The sequence below is a fragment of the Coffea arabica genome, chromosome 1e, assembly GCF_036785885.1.
Source record: "Coffea arabica cultivar ET-39 chromosome 1e, Coffea Arabica ET-39 HiFi, whole genome shotgun sequence".
Lineage (NCBI taxonomy): Eukaryota > Viridiplantae > Streptophyta > Magnoliopsida > Gentianales > Rubiaceae > Coffea > Coffea arabica.
In genome coordinates this window covers 56,523,108-56,548,587 of record NC_092311.1, presented here as the reverse complement: position 1 = coordinate 56,548,587, position 25,480 = coordinate 56,523,108, and the positions used below count along the sequence as shown (strand labels likewise).

The 25,480-nt window shown below is 37.9% G+C and overlaps 4 protein-coding genes and 1 pseudogene across 11 annotated transcripts; 4 read left to right on the top strand and 1 right to left on the bottom strand.

The window, feature by feature from the left end:
* The first annotated feature begins 634 nt into the window (after positions 1–634).
* On the top strand, positions 635–2,153 carry LOC113735043 (large ribosomal subunit protein eL22z). Of its 3 annotated transcripts, none has more exons than XM_027261960.2 (3): positions 635–792; positions 924–1,189; positions 1,764–2,153. In XM_027261960.2, exons 2-3 carry the CDS (start codon positions 954–956, stop codon positions 1,906–1,908), a joined length of 381 nt encoding a protein of 126 aa, XP_027117761.1. In that variant the 5' UTR covers positions 635–792; positions 924–953; the 3' UTR covers positions 1,909–2,153. The 3 variants fall into 3 exon arrangements, with proteins under 3 accessions (XP_027117761.1, XP_027117769.1, XP_027117779.1); XM_027261968.2 differs by having other exon boundaries at positions 639–792; positions 930–1,189; XM_027261978.2 differs by having other exon boundaries at positions 715–853; positions 930–1,189.
* A 5,230-nt stretch (positions 2,154–7,383) lies between these two features.
* On the top strand, positions 7,384–11,827 carry LOC113735062 (magnesium/proton exchanger-like). Of its 2 annotated transcripts, none has more exons than XM_027261989.2 (8): positions 7,384–8,004; positions 8,295–8,470; positions 9,142–9,260; positions 9,396–9,553; positions 10,103–10,236; positions 10,750–10,966; positions 11,056–11,185; positions 11,300–11,827. In XM_027261989.2, exons 1-8 carry the CDS (start codon positions 7,611–7,613, stop codon positions 11,595–11,597), a joined length of 1,626 nt encoding a protein of 541 aa, XP_027117790.2. In that variant the 5' UTR covers positions 7,384–7,610; the 3' UTR covers positions 11,598–11,827. The 2 variants fall into 2 exon arrangements, with proteins under 2 accessions (XP_027117790.2, XP_027117800.2); XM_027261999.2 differs by having other exon boundaries at positions 7,861–8,089.
* A 559-nt stretch (positions 11,828–12,386) lies between these two features.
* LOC140004469 (uncharacterized) lies at positions 12,387–15,078 on the top strand. 5 transcript variants are annotated; one of them, XR_011821834.1, is made up of 6 exons: positions 12,388–12,826; positions 13,014–13,101; positions 13,199–13,224; positions 13,348–13,465; positions 14,639–14,707; positions 14,939–15,014. XR_011821834.1 is itself a non-coding variant. In XM_072066994.1 (5 exons), the coding sequence occupies exons 1-5, from the start codon at positions 12,587–12,589 to the stop codon at positions 15,038–15,040; spliced, it is 627 nt and encodes a 208-aa protein (XP_071923095.1). In that variant the 5' UTR covers positions 12,387–12,586; the 3' UTR covers positions 15,041–15,078. The 5 variants fall into 5 exon arrangements, 2 of the variants coding, with proteins under 2 accessions (XP_071923095.1, XP_071923100.1); XR_011821833.1 differs by having other exon boundaries at positions 14,896–15,014; XM_072066994.1 differs by lacking the exons at positions 13,199–13,224; positions 13,348–13,465 and adding an exon at positions 13,917–13,960 and having other exon boundaries at positions 12,387–12,826; positions 14,639–14,791; positions 14,939–15,078.
* A 101-nt stretch (positions 15,079–15,179) lies between these two features.
* On the top strand, positions 15,180–19,107 carry LOC113735084 (calreticulin-like; annotated as a pseudogene).
* Positions 19,108–21,478: 2,371 nt separating this feature from the next.
* On the bottom strand, positions 21,479–24,485 carry LOC113735093 (blue-light photoreceptor PHR2-like). Its single transcript, XM_027262019.2, has 4 exons — positions 23,183–24,485; positions 22,195–22,424; positions 21,998–22,099; positions 21,479–21,848 (listed from the first exon to the last, which is right to left on the bottom strand). The coding sequence occupies exons 1-4, from the start codon at positions 24,164–24,166 to the stop codon at positions 21,770–21,772; spliced, it is 1,395 nt and encodes a 464-aa protein (XP_027117820.2). The 5' UTR covers positions 24,167–24,485; the 3' UTR covers positions 21,479–21,769.
* Positions 24,486–25,480: the final 995 nt, after the last annotated feature.

Sequence of the window (25,480 nt, the reverse complement as noted above, 5' to 3'; positions counted from 1 at the left end):
GGTGGAGAGAGAGGTCAATCCTTATCTCCCATCAATTGTCGCAATATATGATTTTTTTAAAAAATTCAAACGAGTACGTAGTGCATTCGTCTGATTCGATGATGATTCAGTTTTCATCGATCCCATGCAAATTTAATTGGGCCTCCCATTGTATTGGAATAGGGTAGAATTATATAGTTATAGTGTAGATTGACCAAAAGTATGATTATATAGACATGGTGTGGATTGACCGAAAAAAAAAATAATCACTCGGTCAGAATACTCATCCATTGAAACAAACATGTGGATGAGGCAGCCCCAAACTGCAAAGCTACGTCCCAGTTTTGCTTTGTTAAAGGCACGCGTCTCCAGCTTCAGAGTCAAGGACAAATCCAAGAAAAGACCGTAAAATCTCCCAGTAGCATTACTTGTCACTCACACGTGTTTGAACTGCTATTGAAATTTAACAATTATCTCATCTTGAAAGGAAATGCAATTGGGTCCATTACTGGACTTTGCTTTCTTCATTTATTTAGGCATCCTGGTCTTTCCCAGTAATTGGTAACAAAAGTAGATGGGGAGCCCAGATGTCCACGATCCATAAATGAATGGCCCAGACAACTGACCTTATACAAAACCACGGCTTAGGCCCAGTATCAAAAATAGGTATCAAAGTCTAGGCCGAACCATTCCTATTTGACAACCCTAAACCCTATTATCCGTTTTGTTATTTTCATCCGAAATCTTTGAAGCACGCTTTTCCTCGTACAGAGGCGCCTACCGCCGCCGGTCGTCCGCCCAAGTTGACGCTCGGTAAGCTGCTGACGTCGCTCAATCTCTCCATCTTATTTCGAATATTGCTTTTAAAAATCAGGTAATTAGGATTTGTTGTCTTTGAGATCCGATGTATGGTTACTGATTAGTACTTATTTGGGAAAAAAAAGTTGCAGAGAAGAGAAAGAGAAGAAGTGAAAATGAGCAGAGTTGCAGGAGCAGCTGGAGCCAAAGGCGGGAAGAAAAAGGGGGCCACCTTCGTTATCGATTGCGGAAAGCCAGTCGAAGACAAGATCATGGAAATTGCGTCTCTGGAGAAATTCCTTCAGGAGAGAATTAAGGTCGGCGGCAAAGCCGGAGCCCTTGGCGACTCTGTCACCGTCAGCCGTGACAAGAGCAAGATTACCGTCACCTCTGACTCCGCCTTCTCCAAGAGGTATGCTTAACTACCCATTTCTACAGCGTTTCCCTTGTTGAAACGGTAATTTTGCCTTCGCCGCTCTTTGATACTTTGGAACGAAAAGCTTCATCGCTAATTTATTCCATTTTAGATATGTTTTTAGAAATTTTTTTCCTTGGAAGCTATTATTAACTAACACTGCTTGGCTGAAATTCAACATGTCCCCTTATTTCTGGTTCTTGGCATATGTGACTAGCGGGTCTTTGGAATACTCGGAACCCAGGCCTCTTTATGGTCGGAAATAGAATAAGTATGATGGCGAAACAGATCGCTGTTGTATTATAGTAATAAGTTTCTTTGGAGAGATTTATTTCAGGATTTTTTGTGTCATTTTTATGGTTCATGTTCCTGTAATTTGTTTGTTTTGCTTACCATAGGGTTATGATAATAGCCACATGTCGTTGTACACATAAAGGTTCTCGTGGGCTCTTGTTCTGCATGGTGTTGAAGTTTTTTAGCACAGGACGGCATGGAGTTCGCTTATGCATATACGTTATAGATAACGAATCGCTTGTGCTGTAGTTTTAGCTCTGTTACTTCTGTTTTCCAGGTATCTGAAGTACTTGACGAAGAAATACTTGAAGAAGCACAATGTGAGGGATTGGCTTCGGGTGATTGCTTCTAACAAAGACCGAAATGTTTACGAGCTGCGATACTTTAACATTGCCGAGGGTGAGGGCGAGGAAGAAGATTGAAGTTAGAATTGGATGGGATTTCATGTCTGTTTCTGGCCTTTGGCTCAACTATTTTGGAACCCTCTTTTTAGTTACTCTTGTAACCTTGCTACCTGTTGGAGTTATTGTCAGCTTAAAAGTTTTGTTTACTTGCAAAAGGGACATGTAATCTATGGCTTGGCTTTTCTCTAAGCATTAAAATTGAGAGTTGTGGTTATTCGGGTCTTTATATGGTATTATTGTCACTTTATCCTTGGCATTTTGGATATGTTGGTTGCATCTCATGTTAATCAATTTTGTAGTAATTGATGATTGTTGTCAACTTTCCTTGGAATAAGCTCTGAATTTAACATTTGTCAGTTGAATTTTTTTATGGGTGATACGGAATGCTGTTGTCTAGCTGAATATGTACATGTTTACCTGTCCTGGCTCAATCTGAGTACAGCTACATGCGGAGTTAGAGAAAAACGGGGATACGGTTAACCCGAGGAGTTGGGGCCAGTGGTAAGCGGCTGGTAATGCGAGCAGGATGACCAAGGTTCGATCCTCGCTGCGTTCCTGCGATAACTTCAGGGCCAGGCCTTCACCCTCGAGTAAGAGTCAAACTCTGCGGGCGCTCTTCGGGCCGAATCCAGATTAGTCCGAAAGGGATACCGGGTGGTTAGACCCAAAAAAAAAAAAAAGAAAAAAAGAAAAATAGGGATACGGTTGGGTGAGGGCATGATTGGTTTCAAGTCCACTTGAACAATGATGAAGTTTCCCTATGGTGGTTGTGTTTAGAAAGCGATAGAATTGAGGCTTCAATGGCTGAAGTGATGGATATAATACAAAAGTTCTGTCGTTACTAGTATACTAGTGTGAATATCCGTGCTACGCACGGTGCTGATATTATTGAAAAAAATAAAATGATGAATAAATAAAGGTGAAAAAATTGAACCAACAAAATTTAAATGTAATATGATTTGGACTAATTCTCATTTCGCTCTTTGCGTTTTAATTTTAACATATTTGACCTTGTTAAAAGTTCTGAAAAATTCCAAAGTAATTTCATAACTTCAGTTTCAGCATCTGCTCACTATTTTCTTATTATTACGTTACAATTGGCATGCTGCCTGATAAACTAAAGAAATCAAATCTATGTGCTTAATGTCTATCCCATTAATTGTCAAATACCATTAATGTCTATCCCATTAATTACGTTACAATTAACATATTTGACCTTGTTAAAAGTTCTGAAAATTCCAAAGTAATTTCATAACTTCATTTTCAGCATCTGTTCTTTATTTTCTTATTATTAGGTTACAATTGGCATGTTGCTTGATATACTAAAGAAGTCAAATCTATGTGCTTAATGTCTATCCCATTAATTGTCAAATACCATTAATGTCTATCCCATTAATTACATTACAATTAATGGGATATATGGCAATTAATGGGACATTAAGTCTATTCAATTAAATTAAATGATTAACTTTTTTTTGTCCAACTTTACTTTGAAACAAAATCTATGTGCTATCGAGGACTTCATTTCAAAAAAAAAAAAAAAACACCATCTGCCTTTTAAGACTGTTCTAATGCTTGCCGATATTGAAGAATTCAGAACTTGGAAGAAATAGCTAGTCATTTTGTCAATAGCATCTGCATTAGAACAGCCGACAGTTTCAAGCTGGATTCAAGCAAACCAAAAGGGTGCATTTCTAGATCAGGTATGCTCATAATTGTTATCACTCATTTTGTATCAATCTTAATGCAATAACTGCTACACTGGTATCTGAATTCTTTAGTCTCTTTTGATCCTCTTCACGTAAGAGTTATTGCTATGCAAGATGAATTTCCAACGTTTCCTGATGCTGTGTCTCGAGTTAAAGAAACATGAGATCAAGAAGGTTGTAATTTGACTTCCAAGTGAAGTTTAAATATGATTGAAAAAACAGGGCCTTCAAGTACACTGCCAAGCAGCTTTAATGAGCGAGGCTATCGCAGGCCTTAAAATGAGATTCCAGAAGATCACGTTGGTTAATTATTAGAGGTTTAACAGGCCTTACTCTGATGGTTCGAGTTTGCGTCTTATCATGAACAATAAGTACAACTAAACTTTACAATTTCGTTCTTCACACACATCGCTTCCACTTTCCATTTCGCTGAATTGCTGCTGTTTGAGTAGCAACAGCATGGTCGATGCATAAATCATGCCTTTAATGGGTCTTTTGGAGCATGTGCTTGTGATTTTGTATTTATACTTTATCCCACTATTGAGTATCTTTGCTTTACGGTGTAACAATAAGCAAACAACCGTTCATAGAATTTTGTAAAAAATTTTCAAAAATAATGGATGATCAGAAAATCAATACAATATCATTCATGACAAAAAGCAAAGCAAAAGCAAAACATACTTAAAAGGCAGAGGGGACCGACCTGAAAAATTAAGCCGGCAAGAATATACTTCCAGTTCTCCGCAAGAAGGTTTATTTCTGCTGAAGTCTCTGCCCATAATATCTTCCATTACTGCTCTCAAAAGAAACAAAATCAATAGAAAATAAAAAATAAATAAGAAATTGAGAGAGAGGATGAGGGAATTAACTCAATAAGTTAATTAAGTCGATCAGTAAAAGGGTTGGGAAAAAATTATAGACATTATATTATTGGAAATAATCAAAAATAAAAAAAAAATATTACAGTATTGGGAATAATATTTGAAATTATAATGGAAATGCCACTATTTAAAGAAAACATGGTACCAGAATTTTTAATTTGGTGCGAACGACGTTTTAATCGGTGTAGCCTGGATTTTGTAATAATATTTTAATCGGTGTAGATTACCTTGTAATACTAAATGCACACAATTGATGGAAAATAATAGGAGAGAGTATATAAGATGCGAAATAAAGGAAGAAATGATTAGCATAACATCATTACCTTGCTTAGAGATAGCGATATAATCCCATGATCATCAATTGCTGCTCCTAGGTAGTTAATGGCAGAAATGTACATATACTAAAACGTGGTATGATGATAGTGGGAAACGTGGGAGGAAATATAGGAGTGGTTGAAGGATGAGTTAAGAGATAATGGGAATATTTTGAATTTAAATTTGATTGGTGATAAGGTGGGTTATAATCCACTACATTTTATGTATTAAAATAAATACAAAAATCTAGAAAAAAGAATGAGAAGTTTAGAAGCCATTGAGAAGGTTTCTGCTAAAAACCCCTTCCTAAATACATATAGATATAGATATGCCTTGAGATTGCACTCTCTAGGGGCACTGGACCAAAAGAGAGGAGCATTCCGGATTCTCCAAGCATCATGAATGATCTCTGTGTCGGACACTAAACTTAACACCCCCCCCCCCCCCCGGCCAACAACGGTGAGCAACCGCTTGGATCAGGTTTTCCAGATCTGATACGAGATATTGAGAAAAAATCCCCCAGCTTCATCTTAAATGTTGCTGGGAAGTAGGTTTTGTTCTGGTCTTCCAGTTTGATCGAAACATCTCATGCATGGTTTAGAGTGGACTGAATCTTCATACGCTCGACTGGAGAGAGTTACAGAACGCGGTAGAAGGCCGGAAAGAGAGTGCTTTGCTTTTGCCGGCCGATTAAACTGCTTGGATCAAATGATTCTAAAAACACTCGGGTGCACAAATTTTCAACTCCTAATTTGAATTTAAAATTTAAATCTTAACACATTTATTATGCATCCGATTGTGACATGTTCGTTGTCTTGTGATTAACTCTTTCATTTCAAGGTGAGATTTATTAAGATTAATTCTTGAAGGTGACACATGCAATGGCTGACATCCGTCTACCAAGTAAGACCAAGGAAGGATCGGAAGTATGTGGGGTCACTGATAATCGTCTGGAATGATGTACTCCTCCGTCCCACTTTGATAGTCCTATTTTCCTTTTTCGTCTGTTTCAAATTGTAATACACTTTTTCAATGAAATAATGCAACTGTATTTTAATTTTTCTAAAATAATTTTATTTAATGTAAGTTATTGTTATTATAAATCGATTCTATTTAATAAGAGTTGATTCTTTTACCATCAATTCAAGTTTCCATAAAATTGTACTCTATTTAATGTGAGAGTATTTTAGGAAAATAGCAATATAAATAGCCAGTAAAATAATCACTCAACATTTTTCCTTTTGGTTGATTTTTTTTTATGTGGTTACTAAAAAAGAGAAGGATAATCCCCGCATAACCGAAAAAGAAGAAGAAGAAGAGGAATAAAGATCGAGTGACGTCATCATCAATCTCTAAAGTCGTGAAATTTGATGCGGGCTTTTGTGGCTGGTCAAGTTACACGCTGCCCCTTCCTTGAGTCCAATATGGTCCCCCATCACCGAACGCCCATAATTTATTAAGTGCCTCGCGTTTTTCAGATGTAGGCTGCAGCAACGTCAAATCAATATAGGCATACGCAGCTGTACGTAAGCGACCAACCAATCATGTTTTTTTTTTTTTTTTGTTAAAAAAAAAAGTAAGTGGTTGTGGTGGGTGATAACAACTTTCGTTTGATTAAAGGGAAAAATGTTCATCCTCAATATTTTAAGATGTTAATTAATTTCATCCCTAAAATTTTATACAAAACATATTTCATGTCATAGTTTTATAATTTTAACCAATTTTGTCTCTGAAGATTATGTAGAACACATTTAATCATCATAGTTTCATAATTTCTACCAATTGAGGATAATTAAATGATTGTTAATCAATTTAGACATTATATCATCATATGTCCTGTCAGTAATTGTATCATTAATACTTAATTCACTTATTGATTAAATTACAGAAATAATAACAAGTATTTTTTGATACGAGACTATTTCTTTTGTTTTTTTAATTGTGATATGATGTATTTGAAATAAAATATATAAATTAAAAAATAAATAGATAATTGAAACATATGTATGTGATGCAACAAGACAAAATTTTGGAAATAAATGAGAGTCCAAACCATTCATTCTTTCGCATTAATATTTTTCTCTAATTAATTATAGTGGGGTTATTTGATATTTTTTTCAATTGGCTATAGTAGGACTGTTTCTTTTCCATTACTTCATTTTCCTTGGATCTTCTTATTCAATTGTGATTAAGAAGAGAGTAATAGTGAATAAAAATTTCTTATGTTTTTTTTTGTACTAAAATGAAAAAGTGACTTAAGAAAAGATTTTTGTACTTTTTGTTGATCTAATATTTTTTCACTAAAGGGTATATTGTGGTCAAGGTGACGATATTCCATGTAAATTACTTGGCAATCCATTAATTGTCCTCAATTAGTCAAATTTATGAAATTATGAGAATGAAATGTGTTTGTGTGAAACTTTTAAGTATGAAATTAGTCAAATTTAAAAATTATAAGGATAAAATATGTTTTGCATAAAATTTTAGGAATAAATTAGTTACCACCTTAAACATTAGAGATGGGGAGTGCATTTTCCCTTTGATTAAATTGCCACTAATAATTGAATCCACTGCCGAAGTAAATTACTACTAATAATACGAGTAGAAGCAGCGGCAGTATGTTAGACTCTCTCTCCCTCTCTGCCTTCGATTCAACGCCAGGCCAGCATCCATTGCGGCCTTAAGATTCACCTTTTAAAAGGCCAAATCTATTTAAATTCAACTCTCCAATTACAAAATACCATCCAGTGAATGCCGCAAGGGATTCCTAAAATTGCTGGATGCTCCCCAAAATCAGACGGGTGACAGCTGTAGCATGCATGGTGGAGCAGTTTATTATCACGACAGTGGTTCTCGCGGCAGTATGATTGCTGGGAATGAGAAATGCGAGTCCTATCTGCTTTTCCATCACGAAACTGTACTGGGCAATACCTCCAGAGCATTCTTGTATTTTGCGTTGCTCGCCTACTGTTTTATCGGCCTGTCAGCTATTACTGCTCGATTTTTCCGATCAATGGAAAACGTTGTCAAGCATAGTCGGCAGGTGGTCAAGGTAGATCCCCTTACAGGGGCTGAAACCATTGAATATGAAAAGGTGTGGAATTATGCCATTGCCGACATCAGTTTGCTGGCCTTTGGGACTAGCTTCCCTCAAATTTCTTTAGCCACAATTGATGCTATCCGAAATCTTGGAAACCTATATGCTGGAGGTTGGTCTTTCCTTTTTTCCATTCGTATGCGTTCTGGTCACGATTACTTCTCTTACTAGGAGTTACAACTCGAAAGTGTTAAGAGGTAAGAAGGCGTGAGTGACCTGATTCAAAGTTTTATTGTTCTACCGCAAATTGCTTTCTTGGTTATCATGCTGATCCTTTATAAATTTCGTGGTAAAATTTTATGTTCATTTTTTCTGTTTCATTCTTTTGGTTTTCTGGAATCCGTCTGTATTTAAGTCTAGATAAGTTGTTACGTTCTGTCTTGATACGTACTTAAATTTCAGGTTTGGGTCCTGGGACACTTGTTGGTTCAGCTGCTTTTGATCTATTTCCAATACATGCCGTCTGTGTTGTTGTTCCTAAAGCTGGAGAACTCAAAAAGATATCTGATCTTGGTGTCTGGCTGGTAGAGCTCTTTTGGTCCTTTTGGGCTTACATCTGGCTCTACATCATACTGGAGGTGATTTTCATTTCTGTATTGAGCTTTTGATCATTTTGCTTAAGCGAACATCTTAGAGCAGACCTTCTACACTGTTTAATAGGTTACCTGTTTAATGCAGCAATCACCATTTTACCTAGAGAAGAAAGATGCTGTAATTGAGAGATTCATATTCCAGTTACTTCTTTAGAGAATGGAAAGATAGGTATTAAATATAGTTTTCAGTTATAGGGATGAAGATCAATGATTTCACCTTTCCTGTCACTATACAGGCTAACTTTACCAATAAAGTTTGACATTCTAAACAAAGCATGAGCCTTGTATGTGCCATTTCTTTCTCTGTAATAAGTTGAAATGCTAGTGTCAGTGCTGGTCCTTCTGTTTATCTTCAATTCATGCACGTGTTGAGCATTTAGCGCGTGAGTTGAGTTTTCTTAAGTTCATTTGCTTATCATTTTACCTTATGCACTTCACAGGCATATTTGGAAGCAGGGCAAACAGATATAATTTTTTAACAGGAATCTCTGTGAAGGAGAATATTTTATTTTCTATGCAAGAATGTCGTGTGACTGATATTCAAAACGATTGTGGTTTTCACTTGCATTTGATGTCTTCTTTCACAATTTCATTTTAAGACGGTACACCAAAGACACTGCCTGTGTGCTAAGATTCAGCTTTGTTGTTCTTTGCAGGTGTGGACTCCAAATGTTGTTACTTTGTGGGAGTCTTTGTTGACAGTGCTACAATATGGGCTATTGCTTACACATGCCTATGCACAAGACAAGCAGTGGCCCTATTTGTCCCTTCCGTTGTATGTTCCAATTATACTCATTTTGGCCTTTTGAGTTTACTTTGTTCATGCTATTGAATGATATCTATACTTGTAGAGATATAAGATGTTCAACGGTATAAAAAAGAAAAAATTCCAAATTTTTTGGTGTATCAGGGAAAGAAGTGAGAGGCCAGTCGACTGGGTGCCTGCTGAGAATATTTCATACAGACGAGTGAACAAGTTCCATCAAGAGTACTCTGAAGTCCTTAAGGATGAAGAAGAGGGAAGCGAGCAGATTGTTGACATCTTAATGCATTCAGAGAGCATGGAAGGTAACTCTCACCTTTAATTGTCCATAAGACTACGTCATTCATTTGGATGACTTTTTCTGCCAATTAGTTGCATAAGCTTTTTCTGAGCACACATGAAATTTAGATCATGAAACCTTTTGAAACCAAAAAGTAACTGAATCTGATTGCTTAGGAAAGTTGTATTTTAATACACATCCAGCTTCCCAGACTGTCAAATTAAGCAGCTAGAGTGTGCCTTTCCACATGATAATGAAGTGTCCTGAATTCTCAAATAGAGGGACAAAATTGCAAATATGGGAGTCCCAGAACATCTCGAGAATTTAACTTTATCTAGAAGTGCTTGTGTGATGGTTTGGGTATAATAATAACTTGAGAATTATTTCAAGAGATAGTTTCAAGGAAGTATTGCGGGATTTCTTATTACTGCATATATCTTGAAATATGAATTTAGATCAATGCTAAATGGAATTTTAAAGTTTTTCGTTCTCTGGATTTTACATCTTCTTATCCAATCTCCTCGTTTTGTCAATTTACATTCTGATTAATCTCTTGTGAAAGTTTAACTTGCAGGTCCTCTCATATATCATAACTTGCCTGCTAGTGGTGTTTCTGAATCCTCATCTCACCATTTGAAAAGTGGCATAATTCTTGAAGAACCTTCTGTGCTTGCAATTTGGAAGCTGCAGTTTGTGGAGGCATATATGGTAGCCTTTTCATGCCTCTCCCATTTCATATAAGTCTCTTTGTTTTCTGTGGCATGGGTGTGTGTCTTAGTATGAATTAAGCAGCTACTCTCTCTCTCTCCAAGCAATGACTAGAGTCAAACAGGTTATAGATTTAGTTTTTTATAGCGCCATATAATAACCAACAGGAAAAATGAGAACACGGACGTATTTCAAAGCTTGCAATAATTTCTGGTCTCTAAATAATCATGACAACCAGCATTTGAATGAGCACTTCTAAGCTGTGGGATGATACTTTCGAACTAAAAAATTAATATGCGCGCACAATTACCTGATATAATCCTTTCTTATTATAACTTCTTGCTCTCTATATCTTCCTTGATGCTTATACTATTCATTAGCTGGTCATGCACTGGTTCTTATGTTCATCCGTAATTCCTTTTGTTGACCTTGATGAAAAATTCCTGACATACTTAAGATATGAAGAAATCTTCACACATCTCCATCCTTCTTGTTGGTTTTATTGTTAAACAGTTGGAAAGAAGAGACTCAAGAAAATTGAACAATATGTGCCTGCGGCTAGCTAGAATCTTCTGGCAGCTTCTTCTTGCTCCATGGAGGCTCCTGTTTGCTTTTGTGCCTCCGTGTCAAATTGCTCATGGGTGGATTGCCTTCATTTGTTCTTTAGCCTTCATAAGTGGAATAGCTTATGTTGTGACACAACTTACGGACTTAATAAGCTGTGTTACAGGTTATAACCTTGACAAGACTATCTAGTGCTTGGTGTTAATTGATTCTTCCTCTTAGCTATAATGCTTGTGTGCTGTATGCCTGGTGCAGGCATAAATGCTTATGTCATAGCTTTCACAGCATTGGCTGGTGGGACCTCATGGCCGGATTTAGTCGCAAGCAAGATTGCAGCTGAGCGGCAGATTACTGCTGATTCTGCTATTGCAAACATTACTTGCAGGTCTCTCTCTCCTGTTCCATTTTGTTTTGAGCAAGTTGTTGGATGATAGATTCCTTTTCTCTCCTTTTCCATTTTGTTTTAGACTTGCATCCTCAATGTTCGTTGCTCTTGCAGCAATTCGGTGAACATCTACGTGGGAATTGGTATTCCGTGGCTCATTGATACAATATACAACTTCATCGCATACAATGAACCGCTGCGCATAAAGAATGCCGAAGGACTTAGCTTTTCTTTGCTTGTGTTCTTCTGCACTTCCGTAGGCTGTATCGGAGTTTTGGTATTAAGGCGTCGCACACTGGGTGCCGAGCTTGGAGGACCAAAAATTTGGGCCTGGATCACTTCAGTGTATTTTATGTTCCTATGGCTTATATTTGTTGTCTTATCCTCCCTCAGAGTTTCTGGCATCATATAAGTTTTCTTTTTGTTCGCTTTTTCATTTTCCTCTCGACTCTATTTTTTTTTTTTTTTGTCTCCCCTAGGTAGTTTATCCATATCCATTTCCTAGTACAGGGTATGTAGGGTAGCGAGTGAGAGTTCTTATCATATTCTTAATTTCCTCGAACTCGTATCTTTTGTGGTGCGTCGCCACAAGTGTAAAGGCTGTCAGCTGGCTATTTATGCAAGAGAATCATTTCTTTTCAATCTGGGCATCGTTTCGCTACTGCAACTGTTGCTTTATATGATAGCAGCTTTCATTAACCTTTTTTTTTTTTTGGATTTGTTGTGATTTGCATAAGAACGCCAGGCACCATCCGTGCCATTTTAGATGCAGGACTTGCCATTCAATCCAAGACTTTCGTTCTTATGCTGTAATTGATCTTTTGACCTAAACGAGACTCGAAAATTGCATGTTAACTGCCTATTCCAGTTGAATCTGCAATTTCGACAGAGACATGTAACTTATATTTAATCATAAACTTTTTGTCGTAATCTTGACTCCTTGAGAGAAACTTTACCTCCGCTCTTGAAATTGTGTTCTCTTCGGAGAGTAGCCGAATAACATTTTATTCCCAAAAAAAATAAAAGGGATAAGACGTCACTTGATTATAATGACTAATGCAATAGTCCAAACCTTTTCAACATAAGTAGATAAAGTGCGAAGAGCTGTGGTGACCTGGAGGTTTTTCGTCGTCCTCTCACGTGTCGCGCATGTGGGTTAGCAGCATTGTGTTGTTTCAACATAAGTAGATAAAGTGCGAAGAGCTGTGGTGGCCTTGAGGTTTTTCGTCGTCCTCTCACGTGCCGCGCATGTGGGTTAGCAGCATTGTGTTGTTCGCGCATGGCGCGGCTGGTTCAGCTCCGTTGGCCTCTTCTCTTCTTTCTTTCTGTCAGTAACCCATGTGTCTCCTGCTGTGTTTTCTGCTGCATTGATAGACTTGTTTCTCTATCTGGCAGAATCCAATGCCTCTGCTCTCGCCTAAATTCTCTCTCTCCTTCTTCTTGACGATATTGTTCTGTTTGCTCTTATCCGCCTATTCTGAGCCCGGGTTCACCAGCCTGCTGCGCTATCGGCTTCTCTCCATTCGTTGTTGTTTAGTCTTCACTCCTCCCAGGTGCGGCACCCACCGCTGTTATGGTCGCCGCTCGTTAGTTAGCTTAACTGAGCTTAAGCTGTGGCTTTGGGGTTCGCTCTTCCTCCGTGTGAGTTTTTTTTTTTCCTTTCCGGTGAGATCCAGACTTTTTCATTAGCCTTCTGCTTGGTCCTTAGCCTGAAACTGCTGTTTTTTTCTTTGCTGTTTGTTTCTTTCTCTTTGCTGTTTGTTTCTTTCCTTTCTCGAGCCGCACAAGCCCCATCGAACCTCTATCTCACGCGTTCTCTGCGTTTCAGCCACACAAGCCCCATCGAGCCTCTGCCTCTCGCGTTCTCTGGGTTTCGTTGGTCCAGATCAGCTGCCGTCCGTTCCTCCTACTCCGCTGTAAGTCTTCTTGTTCTTCCTTTAAGGTTTTTTTTTTTTTTTGGGTTCTTGTTAGCCTTTGGGTCATTTATGTCCTCTACATCTACTATGGACGCAGGCCTTCTGTTTTTTCTCTTGAGTCAGGTGCGATCTCGCCCTTCTTAGTTTTTTTCCCCCTTGTCCAAGTTTCGCGGTTCCCCCCCCCCCCCACCAAAAGGCTGATATTTTTTTTTTTTTGTTCTTTGATTCCCATTTCGAGCTGCGAAGCGGCCATGCATCCTCTGTCTCTCGCTTTCTTTGTGTTGCAGTAGTCATAAGCTGCCGTCTGTTCACGGCGCCTCCTTCTCCTCCATTGTACCTTTTCTGCCTCTTCCTTTCCGATGAGGTACGCTCCTCCTCCGACATTGTACATTTCCTATTTCTTCCAGATAAGCTGCCGTCTGTTGTTAGCCGAAATACATGTACCTTTTTTCCCTTTTTTGTGGTTCTCCCTTGCAAATTCGAGGCTATGTAGATCATGTGTAGTTGTGTGTTTTGTGATGTGGTTTTTTTAGTCTCTGGACTGTTGCGCTTTTTCCCCCCTTCTTGTCTCCCGCCCTTTAATATTTGTCTATTGTCAGCTTCTTTTCCCTTTCTTTTTTATTAGACCAGATACAACTAAAATCATGTATTTCTCCTTTATCTATGTTGTTCTCCGTATTGTTGTTATTCCTTACAGTGAGCATTTTTTGCAATTTTTGAATGGCTTGCTTTTTCTCTTCTGGTGGAACATTTAGATTGGTTTTATGCTTATTGTTGAATTTGCTTGTTTTTTTTTGCGTATATATTTTTTTTAGGGAACTTTTTGGTGCTTTTGTTGTGCTACATTCTCCTTCACTGTGTAAGTTTGCTACCCTTTTTATGTATGTATTCTTATCTTTTTAATTCGTTCGGCTCCGTTTTAGTTAGATTGATGATTGTAAAACTTGTAAATTGCTCTTAAGTGTACTCTATACATGTTTCTGCATAAATGTGTCCATTCATGAACAATCTTCTCTTAATTTTTCCTTTAATTTGAATATTTCTTCATGTTTCCTTTTGTTTCTGGTTAGGTTTTTTTACAGGGATGTATAGTGATTTTTTTTGGAAAAGGGTGCAGCTTCCTGGCTAGAGTTTTACGGCAGATTAGAGTTGTAAATAGGCTAATTTATTTTGTTCTCCGTTAGGCTATGTTGATATGAATTTGGTTTCATTAGCTGTATTTCGCACTTTAAATTGATTGCCGTATCTTGCCTTTGAGGTTTATTCTTCCCTTCAAATACCGTGAATTCCGATCCTTGCACCTTGGGATGTGCTTCTTTAGAGAATTTTGCCTCGTGCATTTAATTTGTTTTTTTCCTCACTCTCGATATTACGTTTTGCATGCCTTTTTTTTTCGTTGCTCCTCTTTTGCTCATTCGAAAGCATTTCCCTTTTCTTGTGTCGTTTTGCGTATTCGACCACTAGAGCTCTTAAACACGCTTGTAGAATTAACTTCTTGCCGAGGTTCTTAACCTGCCTTCCTTTTTTTTTTTTTAAGCTGTCCATGGAGCCTCTGCGCGTGTCCGAGATTCATAGTTCGCTGTCCCAGTGGACCTCTGTTATCCAGGTCATAGAAGCTTCTCGTACTAAAACTACCCATTCAGGCCGTGCATCAAAAATTTATCGCCGCTTCGTCTTTTCTGATTCACACGTAACGCATTGTTTTTTCCCTTCTATTCTTCTTCTGCTTGTTTCTTATTTTTCTACTGTTATTTTTTATTGTTTCTCTGCTACTGTTGCTGATAGGGTGTGAAGGTTTCTGCTGTTGCCTTTGATGATAATGTTGCTCGTATTGAAGGTTTACTTGTTCCTTTCAAGAAGTACTACATTGGTGGCGCTTCTGTTGAGGAAGTTCCCAGACCTGCTTCTCCAGATTTGTATCGATTCTTTTGGATTATAAACAGGGATACTTTGATCAAGGAGATTTTTGAGACAGGGACACCGAGCCTTCCGCCTTATTTTGATCTTACGCCTTTCACCTCGTTCCAGCATTTGGCTGACAGCCGCGTCTCTCCCCCTTCACTTCATTCTGCTTGTTGAGTTCTGCTCATTTGATGTCATTGCCTTACTTTCCAACAGACATGATGGGAGTTGTTTTGCATGCTTTGCCGGTAAGGGAGTCCCGTTTTGATCTACCCTCTGTTGTTACGAGAGACTACGTTGTTGTTGATCAGAGGTTGTTCTCGCTGCTACTTTTCCTGTTTACCATTTCTTTTTTCTCTGTATTGATTGGCTTTTTTTATTTGTTTTCTCCAGAAATATGCCTATTCTTTTGACGCTGACTGGCGATCTTGTGTCTGAAATCGGAAATGCTATATCGGATGCGATTGCCTCCATTGAATCGAAACCGGTTATTATTGCTATTAGAGTCAGGGTTAAGACCAGCGATTGTTCGTCCCATACCTTATAGCCATCTGGAGTTGCTCAGTTCATTTTTTTTTCCTGCTTCTTATTATATGCTCCATTCTTTTCTCGTTCAGATTTATCCCTCTGTACAACGGCTACTTCGGTAGTTTTGATTTCTCCGAGAGTTCTCGAAGCCACACATCTTGAACAATGGTTGTACACTCCTCCTTTCTGCAATTCTGAAGGAGATTTGTTCCCTCTTTCCCTACCCATGGCAGGCTTGGCTTATCATTACTGTCTTCTATCTGTCTCCATGTAGGTACCGCAGCAATCGCTCTGACTTGGATTTCTTTTTGATGATTCGATGTAATGGTTTGTCGGATGTAATTGATCTTTTTTTTATTCGTATGTGAGGACTGTTTTCTGGGCAGTACACTTGCTTCCCGGATGTTGCTTGGTTACTAGATAAGTTAGAGGTGTGATTTTGTGCGATTCCAGGGGGATGATGGTGATGTTATATGATTTGTTTATTTAGCTTTCCAGTTGAGATGTTTGGAAAGAATTGAATATGTTAACGGTTTAACAATATTGTGTCGGTCCTAGCCTCCTAGGTGGCTTTGAACAATGTTTTCGTATTGTTGATGGTTAGTGTTATCAACTGCACATTGTTTCAATTGAACGAATATGTTTCTGTAGAACAATGTACAATCATGTCAGCTTGTTTTTGTGTTTTGGACACCCCACTTGTGCTAGGCTAAGGGAGGAATGTTGGAATGTTGGTAGATAGCTTTCTTAGATATCATTTTCTGTCCAAAGGGAAGTCTGTTAAAATGTAAAAGCAGTTTCTGTTTGATTTTTGTACTAAAATGAATGTAAAAGCAATTTCTATTTGATTGTCGTACTAAAATGCTTTGTGCTGATAAACACTTTTAGATGGATGGGAGAAACGGTGGGTAAAGTCTGACTGGAAAAAGGAAGATAATACTGCTGGAGAGTGGAATTATACTGCTGGTAAATGGCATGGAGACGCCAATGATAAAGGTAACCTTTTTCGCCCTGTATTCTTGGTGCACTATTGGATGTGAACTTGGAAGTTAAGGGTACATTGGATCTTAGCTTTGATGTCCCAATGCAGGTATTCAGACCAGTGAAGACTACAGATTCTATGCCATTTCAGCTGAGTTCCCTGAGTTCAGCAACAAGGATAAAACCTTAGCGTTCCAATTCTCCGTGAAGCATGAACAGAAGCTTGACTGTGGTGGTGGCTACATGAAACTACTCAGTGGTGATGTTGATTAACAGAAATTTGGTGGTGACACCCCATACAGGTCATGCCTTAGTAATCATTGTTATTTCATTGTATATTCTTTAATTCCTTCAACAGTGGTTGATTCTATAGAACTTTTGTCTTCAGTATCATGTTTGGACCAGATATCTGTGGCTACACAACCAAAAAAGTTCATGCCATTCTCAACTACAACGAAACAAACCACTTAATCAAGAAGGACGTCCCATGTGAAACTGACCAACTTACTCATGTCTATTCCTTCATCCTACACCCAGATGCCACTTACAGCATCCTAATTGACAATGTTGAGAAGCAGACTGGTAGCTTGTATTCTGACTGGGACCTTCTTCCACCAAAGAAAATTAAGGATCCAGAGGCCAAGAAAGTAATTGCATTTTCATTTCCTTTCTGATTAACATCAACTGATATTTTGCTGTGGTTATGGTATTAACTAGGCCTTTGTGACAGCCTGAAGATTGGGATGACAAGGAATACATTCCTGATCCTGAGGATAAGAAACCAGAGGTGAACAAATTCTTTCTTCTGTTTGCCATTTTTTTTGGGTTATTCTAGCGAGAAAATGTTGATAAGAAGCACTTTTTTCTGTTCATACAGGGTTAAGATGACATCCCTAAGGAGATTCCCGATCCTGATGCCAAGAAGGTATTTTTTATTAGAATCCTGTTTCCTGTATTGCCAACATGCACCTATACTCTGTTTGGAATAGTGATGATGTTGCTGATGCGTGGTTTACACATTGCAGCCTGAGAACTGGGATGATGAAGAAGACGGTGAGTGGACGGCCCCAACCATTCCCAATCCAGAATACAAGGGTCCGTGGAAGGCCAAGGTGTGTTGGATCTGAATTTGGGTTTGATTGCAATTATTCATTGACTAGCTGTGTTTCTCAGTATATTGTTTCTGTATCAGAAAATCAAGAATCCTAACTATAAGGGAAAATGGAAGGCACCTTTGATTGATAACCCAGGTTTGCCCTCTTTTTGGAATGATCATGTATTTTGTTAAACCATAGATGTGTAAGTTGACTCAGATTGAATGTTGCTTATGCGTGCAGAATTTAAGGATGATGCAGATCTATATGTTTACCTGAACTTGAAGTGTGTAGGCATTGAACTGTGGCAGGTGAGATTACTTCTCAAGTGTTTTGAGATATTGTTTCTTCTCATTGGATTCAACTGATTGATGGATGGAAATATATGTCCCCTTCAAGTGAAATCTGGAACTCTATTTGACAATGTATTGGTATTTGATGATCCTGAATATGCTAAGAAGTTGGCCGAAGAGACATGTGGAAAGAATAAGGATGTATGTGGAATTTTTTTTTCCCAAGCTATGCACAAAAAAATTAAAAATAAAAAGGTTTAAATTATTGTCATCTGCTTGTTGTTGACACATGGAAATGTTCATGTTGTAGGCTGAAAAAGCTGCTTTTGATGAGGCAGAAAAGAAGAGAGGGAAGGAGGTACTTTTCATTAATTCTCCTCTGTTGCATGACGTCTTGAGTACATTTGAATTCGATTTCTGTATAGTTTGGACTTTGGACTTCCTTTATACTGCATTATTTGAATAGTGATCATTTGATTATGAAGAGACAACTTATATCTCAAACTCCTGTCTGATTTTGTTTCAGGAAGCAAAGGATGACCCAGTTGATTCTGATGTAAGTTCCTGACTAAAATGTTGTTCTCAAAGGAGACTCTTTTTGCTCCAGATTTTATTTGTGATATGTTTTTATTGCATGCACTTTCTTATTAGGCTGATGAAGGCGATGATGATGCTGCTGCTGATGAAGCAGATAGTGATGATGCAGACACCAAATTAGAAACAAAGGAAGATGTTACTGTCGCAGCTGAGGAAAATTTTAAAGTAAGGGCTTGTCTAATCTTTCAGTGTTGAGTTAACTATGATGACTTGTTGTCAGAAATTCCAATTGTTTTAACTCTCTTACTTCCACCCTTTTGCAGGACGAGCTGTAGGAAAGTACGTGAGTGCTGTGGTTGGCCAAACATGGTGCTGCGAAGAAGAGCTTTGTTGGCAATTGAGCTGCCATTAGAACCAAAAGAGAAACATGCCTGTTTTAGTTTTAGATTTATGAACAGTCTGGCCTTGGAACATTAGCGGTGTTAAGATTGATTTATTTCGCAGCTTTCAGCATTAGTCTGACATGGATGCTCTTTCATGTTTTGGAATTAGAGCCCCATTCCGTAAATTTGTTAACTAAGCTGTAAAACTAAAACCCCTTCGGCAACCATTGGCTATGTTGCAGCTTTGACCCTTTGAGAAAGTGTAAATTATTTCCCTTGTTCTGATTATCCCTTTTCTTAACATTAGTCCTCAAAATATTTTTATTGTTAACGTGTCTAAAAGAAAAGGCCTTCTTATATACAAAAACAATTAATGTCATTTTTATACACAAAACAAGTAATGTTATTTTTAGTGTGAAGTGCCTTGATGAATTTCGCTTTGTGTATTTCAAGCTTCTCTGGCCTCCAAAGATGAAAATTCGCTGAGAAGATAAGAGCAACAGCCATGATGAAAGGATTATTTTTACTACCATTACTTCGTTACAAGGAAGAAAGGACAATTCATGAGGTCCTAGAATCTGTCTTCTGCCTTTGTTCAGTAGTGCCGCTTCTGGCCTTGTTTAGTAGTGCCGCCAGGACATATGCTGTCTTTGTAGATTCCATGAAGTACTACGGCATTTTTACAGTCATTGGTTCTGAATTTCTAATATAACAAATTTCTTTTTTCAAAAAAAAAATAATGGTCCCTCTATCCACTTTGATAACAAAATTAATTATTTTTTCCTAAATTATTGGGTTGCAATCACTTGTTTATGCCAAGTTCTAAATAATTATATACAAATGAGAGATAAATTTGTTTGTTTCATTATAATTTTGCTCTGTCTACGTATATTAATTAAAATAAAAAAATGATATTTTGTATTTGTTTGTCTCTTATTGATACATTTTGTTTCTTAATTTAAAAAAAAAAGGTTAGATTAGGTAGACTTAGATTTATATCGTATGTAATTGTATTTACTTATACCGCATGACATTTGATCTTGTATGTATTAATGAATTATAATATTGTATATATTTTTTTTGTTGTATATTAATATGTTTTAGATATTACTGATTATAACTATTAAATAGTTATTGTTCCTTTGTTTCAACCATTTGTAAAGGATTTGAATTATAACATTTAGTTATGAATTAAAGGCTCGTAAATCTTAAGACAGAAACAATTGGTTTGTAATACAATAGCTTTGTCATTTACAATTTTTTTTCCTATTATTTGTATAGAATAAAAAATGTTTTTTTTTTACATGGAATTGGAATTTTGTGTTTCTTGTCTGGTAATAATGTTTTCATTACATTGACCTCAGTTTGATGTTAAGCTTTGATAGTAGATGTTTCAATGGAATGTACTTATTAGCCTTTGATGTTTAGCAATAAAGTTGATGCTAACTTTCGTTACAAAAAAAACACGTGGCTGCATTTTTTTTATCCAGTGTGATGGTTACAATCTTAAGCATTTCAATAAACCATCAAAGCAGAAAAATTAGCTCTTCAGGCTTTTTTGATGGGTGTAATATTCCTATGTAACTAGGCTTTTGCCTCCAACTGAACCCCCCCTCCCTCAAACAACAAAAAAAGAAAAAGAACCAAAAATATTTCCCTTAGCTTCCATTTATCATACCTCAGTTCTCCGAAAAGAACAAAATATAAATTATTTCCCTCGTTCTGATTATTTCTTTTCTTAATATTAGTCCTCAAAATATTTTTATTAATAAAAGTATCATAAATTGATACCATAATAACACAGGCATAACCTTTTATACAGTGACTATGTTACATTAGAAGATATTGAGTACGCTAGGATAGTGGCGCAGTCATGATCAAATACATAAAAATACAATAATTTGAAAAATATAAATTTAAGCTTAAAACTTACAAGCCAATAACAAACATTCAAATACTTTTAATAATAGGCCTAACTAAAATACAAAAAAATGTTAGGACTTAAGAAATACTGCAATTCTATGCCACCTATTCATGCCACTCAAAATCAAAATGGAAGCTACCAAAAATGTATGATAAAAAAAGAAAATATTTGATGGAATGACAATATTAAAATTAATTTATAATTTTTTTAAAGTCAGTTATTATTTACCTCGCACTACTAAATAAGAATAATTGATAACAAAATTAATAGTTTAGATGTAATACACGTAGAAAAAAAAATTGAAAGAAAAATAAAAATTCTTAATTTGGAAAATTATTAAAGAGTCATGCCTTGAAAACAAACTACAAATATTTAAATGTTGGTCTCTTAATTATAATCATAAACAAGAGGAACTTGTGCGGTACTCTTTCTTTCCTTACTCTGTATTATATACTACGTTGGCTCCATTGTTTCATCAGAAATGGTTTTCTAAAAAATGTAAATTGCCAATTGCCATTCACCAAAGGCTTTGTGAGAAACATCCAAGAAATATCAACAAAACTTCGGACTTGTAGAATACTTATACTTAAAAATATACTTTTCTACATAAATTATTATTTTGATTAGTTCAAAACTGGGCAGGGCATTTTATATTTCTATCGCGCGAAGCGCGTTCATGCCTCCTAGTATGCACGAAAGCCTTGAGAACCAGAAAGCTCCAAGTGAGGCAAGTAGTTAGGGAGAAATGAAAGGTGTATTTCCTGTCCACCCCATTTTCTAATAAACATGAAAAGATTACACAGGAAGAACTGGACCGCAAGTACTTGTTTCACAAGCGGGAGAATGAACTCACGAATTTCCAAAATGAAAACCTTTATACTTTGTGAAGATGACAACAGGAGGACAAAGTGCAGCACCAAAGCCAAATGCTCTGTAGAAATAGAATCAGCCGAAGAAATCATATAGCCACAAACATAACCTTCCCATGGTAGTATATGTCTAATGAATCTTCAATATGGTTCAGCTTCAGACAGCAGCACCTGTACAAGCTGTCACTGGAGCAGCATTGTGCTGTCTTGCGGAACTGTATTTTTTGGTGATAAATCTGGCGCAGGGCAATAAATATTGCACAATCAACAAATCCGCAATCGAAGTCACAATCAAAGTGAAGCAACCAAGCATACAAGTTTACCAATATATCACATCAGAGAACTTCAAATAATGCATACAAAGCTTGGAGATTGGTTTAGTTACCTGAAGAAATCTCTCCACAATAACTCATACATCAACCAGTTCATCCCAGTGTCAGAAGGGCTGTTTCCACCATTTTTCTGAGCAGATGCAGAAGAAATTGTTCTGCAGAAAATAATTGCATTCAAAATGTTAAACTTTAAGACAATATCAAAATGCTTTAAATCGAGCAGGAAATGAAGAAGGGATAAATCCCACACCTTGATACAGATTTTTTCAGCTCATCAAACATGGAACGGGGAGAAAGGCAACCCATGGTAAGCCAAGGAGATATTTTACAAGAAAAGTTGGCACCATATATGCTATCATTAGTGCCATCCTTGTTTCCCTTGTTTGGTTGCGCTTGGCATTCAGCTGCAAATCTTCCAAGCCTCTGCAACGCTTCTGTCTCCCCTCCGACAAGAGAGGCACTTGCTGCTGGCTTTCCATTCTGCCAGGAGGTAAGTTTGCAATAAAAAAATGAGTAAAACAACATGCACTCCATCTGCCCCCAGTATCCCCAACCCGTACAAATTTTTCTCTCTTTTTTTTTTTAATACAGAAACAGTTCCGTATTACTAAATGCTCAATAGCCAGTTTTAGACAAGTTCGGAGTTCATCATTATTGAGGTTTGATTTACACCATGGATCCAAGTAAATAAATTTTCTCTGCAGCCCCCCTCTATTCCCAAAATCCAAGCACAGTCAAGAATAAGCCCCCGTTCAAATAGCCATTAGAAAGAAGCATAGACTGTCTAAACTCTTGATCTTCTTATATCAGGTTGAAAGTAGGTACTACTTAAGAACCAAGCCATACAGACACAAGGTAGCCAACGTAAATAAGTTTGCTCTGCAGACGCTTAGTAGACACAAAGGTTCAATTTACACCACGAATCCAAGTAAATAAGTTTGCTCCGCAGCTCCACTGTATTCCCAAAACCCAAGCACAGTCAAGAATAACCCCCCATTCAAATAGCCATAAGAAAGAAGCACAGACTGTCTAAACTCTTGATCTTCTTGATATCAGGTTGAAAATAGGTACGTACTTAACTAAGAACTTAGCCATACAGACACAAAGTAGCCAACGCATGATACTGTTAGGACCAATTGCATAATAACAAACTTGTTACACTTCCACTGCAAGACTTTGCCCAAACATTAATAGCACAATTACATCCATATGAAATCAAGCATTAACAAAATCGTTACCTGGCCCAATGTAGCACTTGGGTTGAGACCCAAATCAACCAAGGACGGAATCTCCCCAGGCTCCACGTCTCCCTTAGCAGGCAATCCTTTCACCTGATCCAGGGCCTCTATTGTCTTCCTAACCTCCAGTCCCTGCACTTTCTCCTTAAACCCGCCGTAGTTAGTCGGCATTTCCGTCAATTTAAAGGGCAAATCGTCAATATGATACAATGTGCTTCCCCAAAAGTACTTAACCTCCACTCCTTCCTCTTTCAACACCGCCTCGATATTATCCTCCGCCTTCACCTCGTCATGCGATACCTCCCTGTGGGCATACACAGCTTCCGCCCCAACGGCCTGCGCCAGCTCCACCAGTACAGTCTCTGGCTTCCCAATTCTCACCACAAGATCAGACCCCTTAGCCTGCAGAGTTTTTCTCAAGTCGGCGACGGATTCAAGCAAGAAAGTGGCCCTAAACGGGCCAGTCTTATCGAACCCAGAAGAGGATTTCCCGTAGTCCCTCGGGTCGAAACAGTAGACGGGCAAGACTGACATGGACTCGTTGTTGGCAGAGTTGAGGCACTCATTGTCGTGTACCCGAAGGTCGTTGCGGAACCAAACGATTGAAGCACGGCGGAGGGCGGCGGCGTCGGAGGGGTCAGAAGGGCGGCGGGGGTTGAGAGAGAGTGGGTTTTGGAGGGGGTTGGCGGAGATAGTGGACTTGAGGAAGGTTTTAGTGGGAGGGGAGAGAGCGGAAGAGAGGGAGAGGTGGGAGAGTGAGGAGATTTGGGAGGGGATTTTAACTTTGGCGGCATGAGGGGTGAGAAGGGAAGAAATTTTGGTAGGTGGGTTGAGGAAATGGGAGGGGAGGACGGCGTTGAGAGAGAGGGAGATGGTGGCTATGGGTAAATGAGGAGGTGGGATTGAGGACGGGGCAATGGCCAGGTGTGGTTGGTCTTCTCCGGGGTTTTCTGGGATTTGGTTCTTTTGGCTAGAGTAATCCATTTTCTAGGATTTCTTCTTCTATCTAGAATCTATAATCTATGGGTGAGAACACAGGAAGGGGGGAAAAACAAAAAGGAGGGTCTGAGGTCTAATAAACTCTTAAAGGAGGTGGAGTGAAGACAGAAGACGAGGAAGATAATCTGACAAGACCCTCCTGGTTTCTTCCCGTCCCCTGGAGAAGGATTTCGCAGCTAGAATGGATTTATTTATTTAGGGGCAGGGAGAAGGGGGGTTTGGCATAAGCTATTTCCCACGTCTTTGCAGCCGACGGAGGGAGGTTGGTTGGTGGAGTGTGGAATGGATGGATGATGATGCAACTGGTTTGGTTTGGTTTGGGACGGTGAATTAAAATCCAAGCCCCAGTTGTTGTCCGTTGCACCGTTGTAGTATTTATTTACTACTCACTATACTAACTTTTGGTTAAAATGTCCAAAGTCGGAGCAGCTGCACTACTAATTCTCCGCATTTCTCACAGATTAGTCCATACTCCACAGTAATTGATATTGATTGACACGAGGCTTCGACCTCCTCCACACCAAACTCCTCCACCTACCTCAAATAGTCACAGCCGATTCAGTCTTTTTCCCAGAATACCCTACTGGGGAGTGGGGAACACACGAAAGATGTGGGGTGGTGGTTGCATTAATTGGTGGAGGGGATGCCACCCCAAAAGTTTAAAGAATTCTATTCACGCCACTATTGGGCTAATTTTTTAGATTATATGTAAAAAAAAAAAACAAACAATCCGTCAAATATATATCTGACATGGGATATTTGTCAATTTATACGTGACGTGCTGAGCATAATAAATTTGATTTTTTTTTTTTGAAAAAGTCAGCACGGTCAAAAAAGTAACAAATGTCGGTCTCCAACCATGCCCAGTCAATACGGATGAGGCGTCTGATCCAAACAAAAATTACCTACATAACTCTAATACAATGAATGTCAGCTCGAATGAAATATACGAGTTAGTCCAACTCAAAACTAAAGTAATTAAATTTAAAATCTAAAATTAGTGTTGGCTTTTGTTCTTAATTTGAAATACTAAAGTTAGTCATTTTTTACTATAAATTTGCAAAACGAACTTTGTATGCCTTGAAAAAAACACACAAAATCACGTAATTCATAATTTATATCCAATTATATTGCACAACAAAAACCCTAAAACCTAAACCCCTAACTCTAAAACATTAACGCAAAAACCCTAATTCTAAAAACCTAAAACCCTAACTCTCAAACATTAACGCAAAAACCCTAATCCAAAAATTCTAAACCCTAACTCTAAAAACCAATTTTCGTAAAAACTATTTTTTT

Excerpts from the sequence above, each read along its gene's own strand:
- LOC113735043 (XM_027261960.2), top strand. The coding sequence starts at position 954 with ATGAGCAGAGTTGCAGGAGCAGCTGGAGCCAAAGGCGGGAAGAAAAAG. Across the intron at positions 1,190-1,763 it reads GACTCCGCCTTCTCCAAGAG|GTATCTGAAGTACTTGACGA; the intron begins GTATGCTTAACT and ends TCTGTTTTCCAG.
- LOC113735062 (XM_027261989.2), top strand. The coding sequence starts at position 7,611 with ATGCATGGTGGAGCAGTTTATTATCACGACAGTGGTTCTCGCGGCAGT. Across the intron at positions 8,005-8,294 it reads TGGAAACCTATATGCTGGAG|GTTTGGGTCCTGGGACACTT; the intron begins GTTGGTCTTTCC and ends CTTAAATTTCAG. Across the intron at positions 10,237-10,749 it reads AGTTTGTGGAGGCATATATG|TTGGAAAGAAGAGACTCAAG; the intron begins GTAGCCTTTTCA and ends ATTGTTAAACAG.
- LOC140004469 (XM_072066994.1), top strand. The coding sequence starts at position 12,587 with ATGCCTCTGCTCTCGCCTAAATTCTCTCTCTCCTTCTTCTTGACGATA. Across the intron at positions 12,827-13,013 it reads GGGGTTCGCTCTTCCTCCGT|CCACACAAGCCCCATCGAGC; the intron begins GTGAGTTTTTTT and ends TCTGCGTTTCAG. Across the intron at positions 14,792-14,938 it reads TCGTCTTTTCTGATTCACAC|GTTTACTTGTTCCTTTCAAG; the intron begins GTAACGCATTGT and ends CTCGTATTGAAG.
- LOC113735093 (XM_027262019.2), bottom strand. The coding sequence starts at position 24,166 with ATGGATTACTCTAGCCAAAAGAACCAAATCCCAGAAAACCCCGGAGAA. Across the intron at positions 22,425-23,182 it reads CAAGTGCTACATTGGGCCAG|AATGGAAAGCCAGCAGCAAG; the intron begins GTAACGATTTTG and ends ACCTCCTGGCAG. Across the intron at positions 21,849-21,997 it reads TTGTGGAGAGATTTCTTCAG|ATTTATCACCAAAAAATACA; the intron begins GTAACTAAACCA and ends GCCCTGCGCCAG.